General features: G+C 40.0%; 2 protein-coding genes across 8 annotated transcripts in view; one reads left to right on the top strand and one right to left on the bottom strand.

Annotated features, from left to right (window-relative positions):
- Window positions 1–615: 615 nt before the first annotated feature.
- Window positions 616–5,568, top strand: LOC123984670 (zinc finger protein 432-like). Of its 2 annotated transcripts, none has more exons than XM_046071689.1 (8): window positions 616–724; window positions 945–1,147; window positions 1,816–1,926; window positions 2,196–2,291; window positions 2,578–2,688; window positions 3,123–3,243; window positions 3,466–3,669; window positions 3,767–5,568. In XM_046071689.1, exons 1-8 carry the CDS (start codon window positions 706–708, stop codon window positions 4,819–4,821), a joined length of 1,920 nt encoding a protein of 639 aa, XP_045927645.1. In that variant the 5' UTR covers window positions 616–705; the 3' UTR covers window positions 4,822–5,568. The 2 variants fall into 2 exon arrangements, with proteins under 2 accessions (XP_045927645.1, XP_045927646.1); XM_046071690.1 differs by having other exon boundaries at window positions 634–698.
- A 591-nt stretch (window positions 5,569–6,159) lies between these two features.
- The window catches only part of cacna1c (calcium channel, voltage-dependent, L type, alpha 1C subunit), a 152,229-nt gene continuing 140,359 nt past the window's right edge, over window positions 6,160–18,029 (bottom strand). For all 6 annotated transcript variants that reach the window (XM_046071682.1, XM_046071688.1, XM_046071683.1 and 3 more), the window contains one exon: window positions 6,160–17,820. In XM_046071682.1, the coding sequence (XP_045927638.1) occupies window positions 17,341–17,820 (480 nt within the window). In that variant the 3' untranslated portion in view covers window positions 6,160–17,340. The remainder of the gene's footprint in view (window positions 17,821–18,029) is intronic.

The raw sequence follows: 18,029 nt of genomic DNA, 5'->3' as shown, positions 1-18,029 counted from the left end.
CTTTTGCTTTTCCTACTGTGACATATCAAAATGTCCTCCCCTGCTGGGCCTAGTGCACATGCAAAACGTGGGGCTCCTGACGATGAATAGTCCTACAAAACCTCTGACTAATAATTCACATATTAGATATCCACATTATGTTCCTGACTTAGCTTCATAAAGTATGCATTTACATGTAAGGAGGAATGTAGCGTCTAATCTAACACTACTCTGACTGTATGACTGTCAAGTCTGTTGCATGCAGCATCAACAGTTTAACACTTTCACCATTTTCCTGACACCAGTTACTGAGCATTAGGTAGGTTTTTAATTAGCCTACATTAAGTCTATTAAAAAAATACCCCAGAAGCTTCACAAAGAGAAATGTAATGCAGGGCTGGTATATTGTGTTGCATTAGATTTTAAAAGTCCAGGGTCCGACAAATGAGCGCCATCTACTGGCAGAAAGTGCTATTTCCCAGTATGCACACAAATTCACTTGTGTGTGACAAATTTTATCACGTTATTTGACTCTTCTCATCTCACATGTTCTTTTATGGCTTAGTTTTAAGGTTGCGGCTTTTATTCTGAAGAAACACTCACACGGCACGACAGTTTTCATAACATCCGGTGTACCCGGAAGTTATGAAGATACAGTTGTCTGCTCTGTAAGATGAATGCAAGACTAGTATTTAACTCATTGTTTTGACGTTTTTAAAGTAAGAAATGGCGTGGAAAAGCAACGGTTTGTGTGATTATTTGTCTAGTTATCTCGAGTGTACGCAGACAGTCGATTTACCAAATAATATCTTTCTAATAGTTATTAAGCTAACGTTAGCTAACCCTCCGAATACAAGAGCTGTGGTCAAATCTAACTTAGCTTGTAAATGTTTATTTCAGCCTCTGTAGATAAAATGTGTTTTATTCATTCATTCCAGTACGCTTGTCTCATATATCCTTTGCAGGCTCTCCTCTTCCTCCGGCCTCATTACATCTCCTTGTCCCTCCGGTGAGACTAATGTCTGCTTTCATATGGCAAATAGTACAGCAGCACAACGTGATGCAGTATGACAAGCTGGTGGACTTCATTAGTTTGGCGACAGAGATCGTCCCAGAGCTTTTGAGTCCCAGTCAGAAAGCTCAGCTCATCCTGGGCCTGCGAGCAAGGGTGAGAAATTACTGAATCCTCCCATTAAACTTATCATCTAGCATGTGCATAGGGCCTAATATATGTAGAGTGGAAGTTGTCCTGTGTGGTTAAATAAAGTAGTAGTGTTTGAAGTAACATCTGAAAGGATTTTTTGGTTAAACTTAAAATGCAAAAATTGCTCAGATGAGACATTTACCCCCTTGAAAACAACATTTCTATTGAAGGTCCACTCAGCAGCTTTTCTGCAGCTTTTGATCATATTGCACAATAATGGTCTGTCAAGAATGAACTTTCAATCTCAATTTTTAAGCCAGCAGGGACAAGAAGTCCAGTAGGACATTTTCCACGTCTGGCGTAGATGGTGTGTTACGATCTAAAGCTCCAGAACAACTACTGAGTGTAACTTGTGTTGTTTGTTTCTGCCAACTGCTGCTTCCAAGGTCAAGAATTAACTCTCAATCCAATTTCCATACATTGTCACTCTTTTAATTTCTGGATAATAACATCCATTACATGATTGTGAAAATCATGACACATGAGGAAAATGCTTCTTCATTTTACTTATTCATTTAGGGGTTTGTTTTTTGTAGTTGTCTTGAGTTTTAATGTCAGTGTGTCTTAAAAATCTTTTCCCTGCCGTGTTGTGCTTTTTGAGTGACCTGTCTCCCGCCTTTGCCCTGCTGCAGCTGGTTCTGGAGCTGTGTCGTGGTGATGGCGCAGCCAGCCTGCAGACCATCCAGAGCCACCTGAATAAAATCCACGCCTGCTGTGCTGAACTGAGCTCCACTGAGCAGATGGTGTGATTTTTAAAGAAAATGCACAGCTGCCACATAAGCAAAACATAGACAACACACACATCTAGAAATCCAGGGTGTTCCCCAAAATAAATGATTTGTAATCTGTATTATTGTATTATTGTATAAGTAAGCACATCATGAGCACTGTACAATCCAGAGTCAAATTCCTCGTATGTGTACACATACCAGGCAATAAAGCTGATTCTGATTCTGATAATACTGTTGCTATGGTAACTGATGTAACTTTATTGTCATCTATGTCTTGACAGGTCAGGGATGATTTACTGAAGACCTCTTACACCAACTTTGCCAGCCTGGTTCAGAATCTTTTGAGTGTTCCTCATGAAAAGGAGTTCTTCTTCCAAGTGAGTCTCTCTGTGAAAAATGCATGTTTCTTACAGATCAAAGAAAGGGATATAGATGTCTTTTATTATGACAAGTATCTGCTGTTAAAATACAAATAACATAGTGCATAAAAACGGTACATACACGTACTGCAAACAAATGACATGTAGGCAAAGATTCAGCTTTTTAAGGAAATCTATGAACTATACTTTAGTCACAGTGACTTATAAAATCTAAAGATTCACCAACCATTTACACCAGTGAAGTGATGATAATTGAAATCCAAAGCTCTGGCTGTTTCTGTAGGAGGTTTTTCCTGCAAACTACGGCTCTAACTATGACCAAAGACTGCAGCAGCTGGTGTCTGAGTTCCTGTCCAGGCTGGAGCAGCTGCTGCCCATACCAGACCTGCAACAGGTATTCTTAACATAAGGTCACACATTTCTAAAGGCACACTGCAATGTAAGTCTAAATATGTGTTGAAACGTACTGTTATATGTGCAGAGATGTACAAATATAAAATAATAAAGTTGTTACATTTAGCTAAACACCTTTCTTTATAATGCTACGTACACATGTGCTGTTTTGATGATAACAGTATATTAAATTAAATTAAATGTTTCATTTAGGCCAAGTTCTATTGTTATCAAACAGTTATTTCATATTTTACATGATGAATTGTGCATCCTCGTTAATTCTTGTTTTTTGGTGTGAAATGTCATCTACAACAAAGAGCATTTTTGAGCCACAAAGCCCTGGATTTTCTTCTTTGTCTGCTTTTGCCCTGAGGTCTGTAAGCACTTGACTATTTCACTTGCCAACCTGCATCTTTGTGGTCTTCTCTCTGTCAGACAGCAGCATGGCTCACTGAAACAACATCTGTTGGAGATGAATTTGGACTGCATCTGTCTGAACCCTTTGCTCTGAAGACTTTGCTGCTTCACCACATAAAGTTGGGCACTCTCAGCTCTGGTAGGTTCAGAAAAGACGAGACGAACGAGAGTTTTGCATGTAGTCTTTTACATCTGTGTGAAAGTTTCAAAAAGGGTGTTTATTCTTATTTGTTGCCTGTCTCCTGTCTTGCTTACTTTCTTAAATTCTCTCATTTTCTTTCTTTGACAAGAAATGTAAGTTTTTTTGTCAGGAATAAATTTGACTAATGTGTAAAATGTTTAATGCCTTCCTCTACAATAGCTCCTTCCAGCAGTGAGGAAGATATCCTGTTGTCCACTCTGGCTCTCCCTTCCCAAGCCGGGGTGGACCGGTTCAGTGAGCCTTTCAGTGAAGATGATGATTATGACAATGAGGAAGAGACCCTGGAGTTGGAAGATTTGGAAGAAGACTCCAGTCAAAGCTCAGACGTCACAGCAAACGACTGGCTGCCAAAAAGGGAATCAGGTCAGACAAAATCAGCTGCAGTAGCAGACCAGAATTGGTCCAGAAACATATTTATTTATTTATTTTACTAACTTGCTGCTTTTCATGCTGTTTCCAGGTCACCTGTCCTGTTTATTCATCTGCCCTCAGTGTTCATTCTCTCACCGCACAAAGAGAAAGGTCCAAGAGCACATTCATAGTCAGCACGGTATCACAGTTCCCATTTGGAAAAAGCTATCCATGAAAAAAGCCAGAGCAAAGACTCAGCAGAAAAGTAAAGACTTTAAAGCCGAAAAGAAGAAAGTACAAGGCAACTCTGAGAAAAAGAGGAAACTCAAACAAAAAGACAGTATTGAAAAAAAGCGGGAACGTAAGCAGAAGAAGGACAACTTGGAAAACAAGGAACGTCGTAGACGGAAAGAGCCCATGGGGGAAGACAAGAGGTTTCTGAGCACGCGACCTGTGAACAAAAATTTCACAGAGGAAGAAACCAAATGCCCGAAGTGTGAAAAGGTTTTTGAACATCCAAATCAACTGAAGGCTCACATGAAGCTCCACAGCTTTGCGTACCACTGCAGCCAATGTGAGAAGGGATTCACCAGCTCGTCAGGTTATTATCAGCACCAGAGACTCCACAAGAGAGGGCGGATATTCATCTGCAGCCAGTGCAACAAGGGATTCCTGTGCAACTACTCGCTCAAGCAGCACGAACGCCTGCACGAAGGCCCCACCAACCTGTGCACGATCTGCGGGAAAGGCTTCAGCAAAGCGGGCATCACGAGACACATGCAGATGCACAAAGGGGAGAAGAACTTCTTGTGCACCACGTGCGGGAAGTCATTTTTATCTTCCGGGGAGCTGCTGCTGCACACTCGGTCTCACACGGGTGAGATGCCGTACACCTGCACCCACTGCGGGAAGGGCTTCTCCAGCAAGAGTCACCTAAACGTCCACACGCGCTCTCACACGGGGGAGCGTCCGTACGTGTGCTCAGAGTGCCCAAAGCGCTTCCTCACACTGAACTGCCTGAAGAGACACATGCTCAGCCACAATGGGGTGAAACCATTTAAGTGTCCAAACTGCGAGAGAGAATTCTCGCAGCAGGGAAATCTGAAGAGACACTTGGCAACTCATAAACCGGACACGCAATCATCACAATTTAGTCATAAATAACAAATCGTCAAGGCTTTTGAAAAGCTGCATTAAACCAAAATTTACTTTAATTGTACCAAGACAAATGAACAGTCATGTTTATAAAATGTTTACGGTTTAGTTAGTTATTGTGTAATCGCTAGCAACAATTGGAAAGAAGACTCATTATATACAGTTACCAGACTAGCAGCGTTTTACAATCACCAATACTGATGTCACCCAGCATCACCCAAGAATCATCCGTCGTCAGTCATCGAAATGACTGTGTAAATACCCTCACAAAGGAAAAAACATTAGAAAAGCTGTGATGGTGATCAAGACAAGTGATGTTAGATACATCTTTCAGCCTTTAAATCCAGTGTGGATTACAGTTCAGTTTCATCAATGCCTAAAGAATACTTCTTTTTTTTTTTTTTCTAACTCATCAATCTATATTTGAGAAAGCCTGTTAGCAGTTCAGGGTTGTGTGTGAGTTTATAACATACAGTACCTGTGAGCACCTTTTCTTACCTTTTCCACAGGAGGGTTGAAATAGGCAGGCTCCAATAAACACTCGATCACTTGTAGACGTGGATGATTTTTAGGCTTGATTCTATGGTACAACAAACAGGTGCTGCAGTCCAACAGCAGAAGCCTACTGCACCACAAGGGTCAGTTTGTGTTAAGTGTTATTTGAGAAATGCTAAAGACAATGCGTTCAGGATCTATATGCTGGGAGATCAATCCACTAATAATAAAGCAAACTGGGATATTGTTGAAAGGATGGTGTACATTTGGTAGCTTATTGCATCTTTTTGATAATTTAGACATTTTTAAACTGTACATTTTAGGTGTCCGTGATCCTAACTTATTCAAAAGATAACATAAAGTAACTTTGACTAATGGCTCATTGATTGATGACCAAACGTAATGATGTTCCCTTACATGGCCCTAAATTCCATCCACAATTCCATTGTGATTTCCAAATCACAAATTTGCTTCAAAGAGCTATCTATAAGAGAATTTATCCTAATATCCTATACCCTAAGATGTAATGTAAAGTAGTTAAATTTTATTAAATCAAATTGAATTGAATAACCTGCAGAATCACCCCATTGATCCTATAAACAATAGTTGTGACTACAGAATATCAGACTTTTTTGTGTCAGTGTGTGTGCAGTATATATAAAATCAGAAATGTATAGAAACAGGTACAGTATGATTATGTTTTAGGATGGATTTTATCTTGTAAGGGCCGTGTTATTTATGTTTAAAGACAGGTAACACTTCTTGGATAGTCTAGCATCGATACAGTTATTAACTTCAACTTTAATGGCAGAGTATATTAACTTATAGCAAACGTGAAGTGAAAAACACAGCTGTAGGAAATGCAATTTATTTGCAATTTTTTAATAACATCATTCCTTCAGATAAAAATGCAATGTTACAGGAATATACATCAGATATTAATTTAAAACTTGCTTTCAAGGGACCATACAGTCTAAATATATTTTTCCTTTTTTTATTTACTGGTAGCGTGCGTTATAAGCAAGACAGACTCTGTCACCAATGACAGACTGACAAGTTACAGATACAAACTGTACATTACTTATTTACAAATCAACTTTTTGTTTGGTTTTTCGTTTCACTTTTTATTGAAAATAGGAGTAGAAAAAGTGATTGAATTAATATTCTGATTTATTTGATTTGTATTCTTTCCCTTTCTAAAATCTAAAATGAAAATGCATGAACAAAAGGAAAATCAAAGAACTCTTCTTTGGGAAAAAAGAAAGAGAAGAAGGAAAAGAAAAGGGTGTGTCAACTGTGAGACCATGCAGTCATCAAAGGAGACCAATGGTCACTGAGGGAAGCAAATGATGTTGGGCCAGTGTCACTTAGCAACCTCAGAACCAATGAAACCCCTCGCACACGAGGGGGAGTGGCTTATGTTAAAGAACTCAGTTACAAAATGGCCACCTGCCTCCAAAGCTACCGCAAGTACAATAACACACTAGTTCATTTTTTGACCATAAATAGTGCTGTTATTAAATACTACATTTAACAGTAGCGCCACTACTAATATTACAACAAATTGGTCTGAACACCTCTGTCCACTCAAAATAAAAACTTGAGGATTAATAACAGACTTCGCTCCGACAGAACAGAACAAAAACAAACAAACAGCTCGATCCTGTCAAAGGCCCTTTAACACTTTGCATGAGTTGTGAACTAAGACTATGAACGAGATCATAAGACACTACTGACCAGTGGAGAACAGAGCCACACAACCAGGCATTTACCCACTAAAAAAGGAACAGAACAGTTTTTCGTTAATCACTACTGTATATGAAGCTGTAGACCCCCAGCCATTGAATGGCCAGGCTGGCAAAAGGCCGGGATCACCCCACCTGGATTTTTAAAAATGTAGTTAACGCCTGCATGCTGTTAAAGAGGCGTTTTCACACCAGCAAGAAAGAAACACTGATAATGTACACGACTCTGCCTATGCTCTCAGACGGACCAAGTCATTCATTAAAGCTGCACTTACACACACAGGCATACAAGACCTGTTTGTTTCTAAATCTCTGTGGTCAAATGTGGCTTTCCTAGCAAGATGAAACCATGTGGAATCAAGGTTTCTAAAGATTCTTTGTGTCAGCAAAGAGGTCAAATCAGATCTTTTATGTCTGTGGTGGTCAAAATTTCCAAACTTTTTTTTCCTTTAAGGGCTACAAAAAACAAACACCGGTATGAGCAATATTGCGTCCTACATTCAAGGGATGAAATCACTGTCATAAAGGTGCAATGTTATGTAGCTCTTCATCGGTAAAGTTAGAGGAGGAGCAGATGCAGGGAGGCAGAGACATTCATGGTCCTACCGAGGTTGAGTTGTTTTAACACCAGAACGGCTGACAGGAAATCTGCATCGTAAAGCTGCAGCCATGCCTCCAGAGCTGAGAAACGTTAGCTGAAGTAATATCCTGAAGAAAGTCGCTGTTAGAAACAATAGCTGGTCCAGAAAACTCCTCCATCAACAGGCTGTGGGGGCAGCATTCCTCTCCAAAAAAAGTGAAACACAAAGAGCAATCTCTGTGTCAGGACTTGTGATATGTGCAAACAGGGATCTCCTTTATGATTTATTATTATTACATTGTGTATGAATAACAGTAAGTGAAGGAATGCGTGATAAACACGAGGCTTTCAAGGTCCTTACAGTACTAACAGTCGTCCTTAATGTTCAGACAGGGGTGCTGCTGTAGGTGCTGCTACACAATGGGTGAGTTATACTCAGCTATCCAACGTGTTTTTTCTAAATCTACATCATCAAATATAATTTATTTGGTTCATTTTATGGCTCATCAGTCCCAGGAAAAAGGAAAGAGGGTTGTAAATAAATCAGATTTTTGTTCCTCACCACCATCACAAGTGAACAAATCAAATATTCCCAAGACTGATGTGTGAAGACTTTACATGCGTTTGTGAGTGTGTGAGTGTTACTTTGAGCCAGTGCAGCACAATATGCAGAGGGCTAGTTAAGATTCTTTAACCACTGATCATGTTCTTAAATGTTTGTGGTACTGGAATACGTTTGCCTCCAAGATCCGTACAATTACTTCTAATTATTCAAATATTGGAGGCTGTAAGTTGAATGTGTTCCTTGAATGTCTCACAGCCTGATGCGTAATTTCAGGAATCAAGATTAATAAATCCAGTGTCTAAATTCTAAAATGTGTCACTTTCATTTTATGAAATTAAACATTTTGATCTTGTAAGAGGCTCATTGTAATCCCATTGCATGTATTCAGTTTCTCCCTAAAATCCTGTTTATGCGCTGGCAACAAACAGACAAAAGCAGATTTTTATGATGACGAGTTGTAAACCTGATGGAAACATTCAGCCGATGGTAAAACCATTAAAACATTTTTCCTCTGGGTCCATTACAGAAAGCTACAGCACAGGTAGAGTTTAACAGTATGGCACGTCCAAACCTGATCTGGGCATTTTTCCTCACAGAACAAGATTCCTTTTGATCCAGCTCCAAACCTATCATTTAATAATCTTATAATTTCAATAGAGTTGTTCTATATATATATAATATCTAAAATAGAAGACACTTGCAATATAAACATGTATTTCATAATATATTCCCACTTTCTGTTCCATTTCCTAAAGCGTTCATCAGCACTGTCATCAAGTAAAATCTGTCCAGCAGAAAACCAAAGAGACCATCCTCTCTTGTTTCTCCAGAAAAGGGAATTCATCTTTTAATTAGACTGAATAAGATTGAATAAGATTCCTACAACAGGCTATGTGGATTTCTACCTAGAAAAAAGGAAAATAAAATCTATATTGAAAATAGTCCTCTTAAAATATTTCTGTCAGGATCAAACAATGAAGAACACTTTTGTTTACAAGACAATATAACGTACATCTGTTGCAATAACGGCAGGCCTACGAGTTACTAAGACGATAAACCTAACTAACATGAGTCCTGCTTTCTAGCCTCACTCTCTGATAAATGATTACACATTATATGTGTATGTAGTTTTGGATAAACACACAACTCAAATACTTTTTAAATAGTATTTGTGTGTAACATACTATTTTTGTTAAAGCGTGTTGTATGGCATTTTTCTCAGTACTGACGTACAGCAGCTTCCACACAAACCATAACATATTTTTGAGTTTTCCTCGTCGTCACCGTCGAGATGCAGGATATAAATTCAACATTTCTTAGATCAAACCTGCCACAAAGCAATTCTGATTACAAATCTGACACATCGTTTTTCATTGTTTCATAAACACACAATTATTTAGTTGGTTGGCCGCTGAACTTCTTTACTTTCTTTACTGTCTGCATTCAATGAGGATTTCTCTACGCTGGTGTAGTTCAAGTCCTCTAATTCCTTTCTTGGAAGAATAAAATCGAAGCTACATGGTTTTCATAGCTCATATAAAGATCTAGTCCTTGATGGGTGGATTTATTTTGGTTAGATGTCTTTAATAGCTTAAATAATGCATTTGAAAGAGTTTACAGTGTGTGTGTGTCGGTGATATTGGACTAGCGAAAGAGACAGGTCTCTCGGTGCTACAGTAGGAAAATGTCCAGACTTTGACCTGCACTGGCAGGTTGCTGGTAGGTTAATGTCTCTCAAACAAAAATAATGAGTAAATGTACGTTAAATTTCAGATCTCTCTGTTGCTTAATGTAGATGTCAAATGTGAAAGTGTGTGACATCTCCTTCAGTGTGTGTACTGTGAGGCTAGTTGACAATATTCACTTCTATACCCTAGTGTCTTTAAAACTAAAAAAATAGTCACAGCACTGGTGAGGAATAGATAGATTTGTGAAATGACCTAAAATTCCATTGTGGACGCCTTCAGCGCCTTTTGGTCAAAAATACAGTCAATAAAGTGGGACTTTGTTCAAGAAATTCATACTGACCCTCAGTCAGTAGGCCTATATAACACATCTTCATAACCAATGGCTCAAAAACTACATTCCCAAATAAGTGTCTTGTCTGTTCCTTACACTAACATTTTGGTGATTAAATATTATATATTCATATATGTCTTGCTATAGAATGGTATATAAAAATATACATTCATTGGCTAGTGGTGAGAGAAAAGATTTCATCATTCACTTAGGACCAATACTTTAAATCCCTAGAGAGAGAAACCCATGCACATAAAACACTTGGATATAAGATTCACCCTGTCAGAACTTCATCCTGAAATCCAAACATGATGAAACAAAATCTTCTACCATTCCAAAAAATACTCTCCTTTAAACAATGTTACTCAGACCAAACACCCACTGCTTCCCATTGTCATCAACCGTCAACTAGATTGTCTTCCGTCTATTTTCTCTCTCTATCTTTGCTTTGAATTACTTGAATCTGAACGGCACCCTTTATTGCAGAGGGGTGTGGTTTTAGTTTAACTAGCTGTAGGTGGAGATCCAGAGAGGCAGCAGACACAGCTGCAGCTTATCAGCGTGATTAGCAGCCTGATAAATTGTCTACAGACCACAGGAACATACACACAGACTTCTCTCAGAGTGGACAATGTGACCGGCAAAACACAAGCGTAACTAACGTCATAAATAGTGGCTATGGTCCATTTAGTGGTTCCAGCTCCATGGCCGTAGTTTGGTTACTGCTGGTTTACTGGCACACCAAAATGGAAATGAGACATAATTGAGGTTATTAGTTAAACCTGTGCTTTTCCTGCTACTTAATCAAAATGTCAGCTGTGAAAAAAAGACTATCACTGGCAGGATGAACAAACTTACGCTCATGATGTGTTCCAATAGATACTACACACTACTAGTGTAGGGTATAACTTTATACAAACCTTTATAATATATGTTTATGCAGTTGGCATACAAGAAATCGGCATATTTAACCAGAAATGATGCCATAAATACGCCATCCAGTGTCAATTAAACTGTGACTTTAAGGTGGCATGAAAGAATATTTTATTTGTTGTATTGTGACAAATTTCTGGAACTGTCTCACCACCACCTGTAATTAATAATAATTAGAAGAGCTGTTATTTGTTGAATTATGGGAAATGTAGTATCAAGTATATTTGGAGCCTGACCAACACTAGGGACAAAACATGAGAATATCTCAGCCTTTTGCTGCATACCATTCTTCTTTTAATCTTGTGAGTCCCTAAACGTTATGGAATTTAAATACTAAAACTGCTGGGAGTTAATTTATTTTACAATATGTAGCCTACTGACCACTTTGAATATACTTAATTGAAGACTTAATGTTGTCACTTTAGTTTGAATACACTAAATAATCTTCTTATGTATAAGTGCATGATATGGAATTGGGACAGCTTCCGTTAACCTGTGGATTTTAAATTGACGTTTTCATGTATATTTTTCACTTTGTGCATTAATATAGCAAATAAAGTGGGAGGGAGCTAGACCTAGCTCCTGCCTGTGTGTTTGTCCATCCAATATTATCCACCAATGTTTTTTATAAAAAACTACTAATTATGGGTGATTTGGTCCATTTCATACACATTATCCCCACTGGTCCATCTTCCATATGTCCACATGACGAAGACAAAAGATAGAAGTTGAAGACAGAGACTACAGAGACTATGGCAACACATAGGCAAAGTAGTAGTAACACCTGTCTAAAGTGGGGAGTAAAAATACTGTAGTTTGCTTTTTCTCTCAAGAGAGAGGTAAATTTTCTCTTCGACAATCATATAAACATAAGCTCTGTCCTTCTCAGGGTTATGAATCAGAAAATGAACTAAGAGAGCCCATAAGACACAAGATATGCAAAATCACCTTCCAAATACCCCTCCACTGCTGTCAAAGAAATACTGACTATAATCATATGTACACTAAATAGAAATAGCTACTCTGTCATAATGTGATATGATACTTAACCTGATAAAAACAAAATGACTGCAAAACCCGGCACGCTCAATGTCAACATGTGAACCTCATGCAATACTGATGTTACAGCCACGTAGCTCAATCCATTTAAAATCTAACTGGAAAGAAACGAGAGAAAGGGTCAAAAACATATTGAGTCAGGGAGCTGAAGTTAGTCGTTTTCGCTGCTGAATCATCAGAATAGATAATCAGCTTTTCATTCTGGGTCTCCACTGGCTGGATGTTAAACCACGAGAAAAAACACCAATTTCATGTTGCTGTCCCGATACACGTTTGACTGCAGCTGCAGATCCAACACCTAGCACGAGAAAGTTAAATAAATACATCTTTACTATACTGCACTGCAATGTACCTGATTTCAAGTATGTTAGGTTTCTCTGGCATGGAAACCACTGACTTTACTTAAAAATGTAACAAACAGAAAAAAATACATTGTCATACTTTCACAAGTATATTTACTTCGGGAACCTTGTATACAGTCATAGTTATTGCATTGTTTTTGCATATCTTGTGGGATGCAGGATTACACCCACTCATACCATATACTGCAACGCAACACGTCATAGTTCATGCTAACCTATATATAACATAAAAATGGCAATGCTGCTCCACTCCACACAGGGACACCACAGGCCTCTGAACCTCCCTCACCTGCATTTGAAAACAAAGAGCCTTTAAACAGACACAACAAAGTCTGGTTTGGCACTTCTGATATGCAGGGTTACTCGATATGAGTATGCGGTATAGTATATACATGAAAATGTTTTAGGAGCATAAAATTAAAGGATTTGAACTCAATGCTTTATCTCTGTTCTTTCATCTGCAAAACTGGAGGTGATACGGAACATTTATGAATGTTTCTGTAATTATTGATTATTCATCTTACGGCTATGATCATAAATAATAGAAAACAACCTTGTGGGAATCTTGCTCTTCCTAATTTTAACTTGGTCAAGTCGGAGAATGGTTCTGTGTTGGATAATTCATTGATTCATTAATGTTACTATTCATTCATTATGCAGTTTCTTATCAAAACTGTCTTGAGGGACATTCATAGCTGTTGCTATACCGGCTGATCAAAAATGCTTGGTATAAAGCAGACACACTTGCTGGCTCCTCTGTAGCAGCTTGGATGCAAAAACTACAACTTTACAATTCAGGTGCCGGCTGGTTGCATTTATTATTCAGGACTTAGACCTAATGGTAATGAGTAAATCAGCATAAATGACCAGGAGGAGAACTTGTTATGTCTTTCAAATTCAGGGTTAAATAAACTTTACCAGGGCTGGTAACAACAGAGGGGAAACAAAAAAAAACAAAGCACAATGTGAGATTGTGCTGACTTAACTAAGGTTAAAACACTGAACCCAGATACTTCCCTGCACACACTAACGTGCTTGACCATACTTAAATCTTCCATCCTAACTTTTAGACTTTTGCTAAAAAGAAAAGAGCAGCTTATACTGAAACTGAGCCACTTGCTGCAAAGTAGCCTGCTAGCTTATGGTACCATGTTATTTCAATAAAGAACTATTTAATGAGGTGCTTTTAGAATGATTGAAAGAAAGATTGAAATGTTGAAGGTTTGTTTTTATGAAGTATTATGGATAAGAAAACAAAAACAACAGACTAAATGTCAGGGAAGGTATTCCTTTGACAACAGACTTCTTCAGGGTTTGCAGTATGATCATAACCACAAAACAACAATAGCACTGCCACTGAAAACACGTTCAACATTCACATTTAGTTTGCATAATAATGTCAGAAGTCTGTTACTGGCACAGGATGCAGTATATGGCAGTGTGTTCATGCCTACCCTTCCCTGCCACAAACCTGCTCTGCTTAACATGTAGGAATGAGGGCTCAGCAGTTAGTCCTTAGTGGTAAATTAAAGTAAAAAAATAATGGGGAGTTATAAGACATGTGTCTCTGGGTAGGAATTTAAAGAGGTTATTTATGTAAGATCTACTGAGTTGTATCTGCATGTGAACACTGGTCTGTTAAGATACAGACTTTCAATAAAATCCTAGTGTCTAGGTGACTTTGCATCGGGATCGTGGTGATCACAATGTTTTTCCAAATTGTCAGTGGCTAGCATAGGTTGCTACATAACATTTTAGAAAACTGAATTGAACAATTTCAGTTTTAAATACTATAAAGTTGTTTAATAAATGTGACAATTGGTACAAAGGATGTGATACTGATATTTTTTTGGAGACGATACAATACCAAAAAGAGACCCGTGCCCTGTGTAATGTCGGAGGCCTGAGGTCCATACCTGTGCCATAATAGAGAAAGGTCAATAAAAATGTGTCAGCATGCTACCTAAAATCCATTACAAGAAAATGAAGAGACAAAAATCACACCAGGGGATCATCCAGGACGCAACTTCCCACCTCGTTTTCTGATCTATATCCACTAATTTATCACATTAACCAAACAATTATCACATCTTATTAATTACCAGTAAATATCCTGTCTGTAGTATAATTTTTGTCAGTACTTAAACAGTAAATTATATTACAGACAAGGAACTGTTTAATTTCTAACAATGACAATAAATCATAATGTTTTGTGATATGGCAGACCTCAGACAAAGAGATGTGATTCAGAAGTCTTGCAGCATCTGTACACCAGCCCTAATAGTTCGTTTGGAGTTTAAACTACGATTAAATTATGAAATCATGTGATTACGGTGCGTTACAGCCGAGCGATCAGGGCGTCATCCCCCAGTTCATTCACGAGGCGTCACTATGGCAGTACAAATTTGGTGCTTCTACCATTCAGAGTGACCATCCACCATAAAGAAGAAAAGCAGCAATTGCCAAAAGGCTTGTTACCTTCTGGCCAAGCTGCAATGCCGAAACTCGTCACCACTGTAAACTTAACCGTCACTCTGACCTCGCTGGAGACCTTACGCCTAACTACCTCTCAACAGAAAAATGAAGAAAAGTTATGCGATGACTAAATTTCAAGGATAGAGTGGCTTCTGACTCTGCAGCTTGGCTAAAAAGTAAAAACCGTGCTAAAGAAATCACAAAGCTTTGGAAGCATGCCTGTCCATGGTAACCCTGTGTTAAGGAGGCCCATTATCACACACATACACTCACATACTCTCTCTCTCTCTCTCTCTCTCTCTCTCTCTCACTCACACACACACACACACACACACACACACACACACACCATACTTGTAATGCTACCTTAATTTACTGTCTAGGCTTAAAATCAGCTTTTTAGAATACATAAGTAACCACTTGAACACAGGCACACACACACACACACATACACACACATCCAAACACATCCTCACACACATTTTTTTCTCTTCTGGGAAAAATAAATAAATAAATAGATACAATCTGTAAAAGGTGCATACTGATAGAGAGAAAGACCCCCCTTTTAGATACACGCTATCTCACACATTCGTACACGCATACATCCTGTACTAAAATGCAGACACGCACCCGCACGCACAAATATAGCTATACTTTCGCACGCAAACACTACGCCCTGCTTCGATACTTAAAACCTCTTAAAATTCTCCTAAAATAAACCGAGCAAAAATACATTTATAAGACCAGCACCCCGATTGTGCAAACAAATCAAGGATAAATTAAACCAATAACATCATGAATATAAAACAAAATAGTCATGGCTAGCCAGTTTTGCACAATATTGAACTGTTAAATACATAGTGGGCGTGGTCTGCAGAGAGAGTGTGTGTGGCAGCAAATCCAATAGGATTCCACGCTGAGAGGAAGAGGAGGGTCTTGGAGAAGGAAGTGATTGACGGACAGATCCTCTGTAGATCCATGCCCAGAGTCTGTTTTCTTTTCAATCGGTCACTCCCGATCTCTCCTCCACCCTTCGACACACTCACCTCCCGAGGGCTGAAAAAGCAAAAACCCAGCGATGGAGGGAGACAGATGGTGGAATAACCAAAGAGGAGGGAGGAAGGAGAGAGGGAGGAGTGAGGAACGGCGAGGTATGAGGCAGAAAAGGGGGGCTCGCTGTCTCTGCTTAGCCACCAAATGCTCCTCCCATTTCCTGGTTGGGTCAGGAAGTGGGTGTGGCCAAACGAGGAAAAGCGGGCGTAGGAGGCGAAGCCAGATCAAAGTGTCGGACGAGGTGAGTTTGTCTCTTGCTGGCATCTTACTGACCAGCAGATAAAAGAGCTGGCTTCCTGTTGGCCAGAGAGTGTCTCTCTCTGCCCGTGGCCCCCTACAGCAGCCCTGTTGTGGCTGTTGGTCCATCCCTCAAATCCTTCCCCCCCCTTGGCTGGGGATGGCGTGTCACCTTAATCCCACCCCCAGGCTGGCAGGGCTGTGCTCCAAGGTTCCTTAGCTTTGGAAGAGGAAGAGAAATGAGATTTCAAACAGGGTTTTCCTCGCCCCCGTTTACTCAATACAGCGCTTCATCATCAGTGAACCAAGAAGGAGTGGTTGACCTTTGAACTCAAGTGGGTGCGGTCAGATTTGAATCATTAACTGACCCCCCACACAAGCTGGTCTGCTGTCCCCTACCTGGCTTCATGGCGGCCAGACAAACAACAATAACACAACACCAAAGTAGGCAGAGGAAATGAAAACAATAAACACAGTATGTCGACTGCAGGAAATCCATAAAAGGACTTCCTGCTTCTGTTGTTTCCTTTCTACCTTTCCTTCATCCCTACTGTCCCCTGGCACGTTTTTTGCTTGTCTCTTCTTTTCTGCTCTTCACACTTTGAGGACATGATAAAACTGTGAGGCACTTTAGAGACACACTCAGACACGTGTGGAGAACACACGCACTCACGTACACGTACAAATAGAGAAAATCATAGATCACACACACAGGCATACACTCAGATAGTATAGAGTATTGTGTGGCGTACTTTACTACAAACATTCACACACATACAAACTCATATAAACCAAATAAGTCATAACCAGGTGTTTAAGGTTGCGTCACTGGCCGCCAATGTCCAGAGCGGTTACGTCTGGCAGAGAGGCAGACAGAGTATGTGTGTGTGTGTGAGCGGCGGGGACAGACAGATCCAGCTGCGGCGGTTACCCAGCACTGACAAACGTTAGTCTCTGATGATGTCAGAGGGGCCAGTCGGCCGATTGAACCCGTCAAGCCGATTCCTACAAACTCGTCACACACTCCATATCCTCGTCGTCCAACAGTCCGCTGTTTCTCTGTCGCGCTCCTTCAATCACAACCAAGCTTCTGCTGTGCCCCTCCTCCCTCCCTTCCGCCTCTTCCTCCTCCTCTTCTCGTCCCCTAACTCCTGCTAGCAGCTCCTGCCGCTCCTCCACTGAGGACGGCCCGTGAACGGAGCCTCTGCTTCCACCGGCCTCTCCCCCGCCCTCGCTGAGCACTCGGTCCCTGTGCGTTGCTGCAGCTGCTGTGTGGAAGGGGAGGAGGTTGCTGTTGGGGCTGTGCTGGGAGGTGGAGGAGGTGCCAGATGTGGTGTTTGTGGCGCTGTTGCCATTGAGAATGTTGTTGGCGGCATGCTCCATCTCCTCGATGGTCATGTCGCAGACGTCAGCCAACTCGGCTTTAGTCGCCTCAATGAACGACGGGTCTTGGGCGAAATGACCCAAACCCTCTGATATTAGCACCTTGAGAGGGAAACAGGAAAGAGCAGAATGGATGGAGAGAAAGGGAGGCAGGTAGAGAGAAATGGGGGGATGGAATGGAGGGAGTGGGACAGAAAAGCAAACTTTAATGTTGCAGGAAAAAGATGATGGAAAATTATGGCTACAACTTATGATTAATTTGCTTCTTGATTGTTTTGTCTATAAAATTGTAGAAAATAGGCAATGGCAGC

Source organism: Micropterus dolomieu, linkage group LG16, assembly GCF_021292245.1.
Source record: "Micropterus dolomieu isolate WLL.071019.BEF.003 ecotype Adirondacks linkage group LG16, ASM2129224v1, whole genome shotgun sequence".
NCBI classification, from domain to species: Eukaryota; Metazoa; Chordata; class Actinopteri; order Centrarchiformes; family Centrarchidae; genus Micropterus; species Micropterus dolomieu.
Note: the sequence above shows the minus strand (reverse complement) of the source record. Positions and strands in the feature narration are given on the sequence as shown.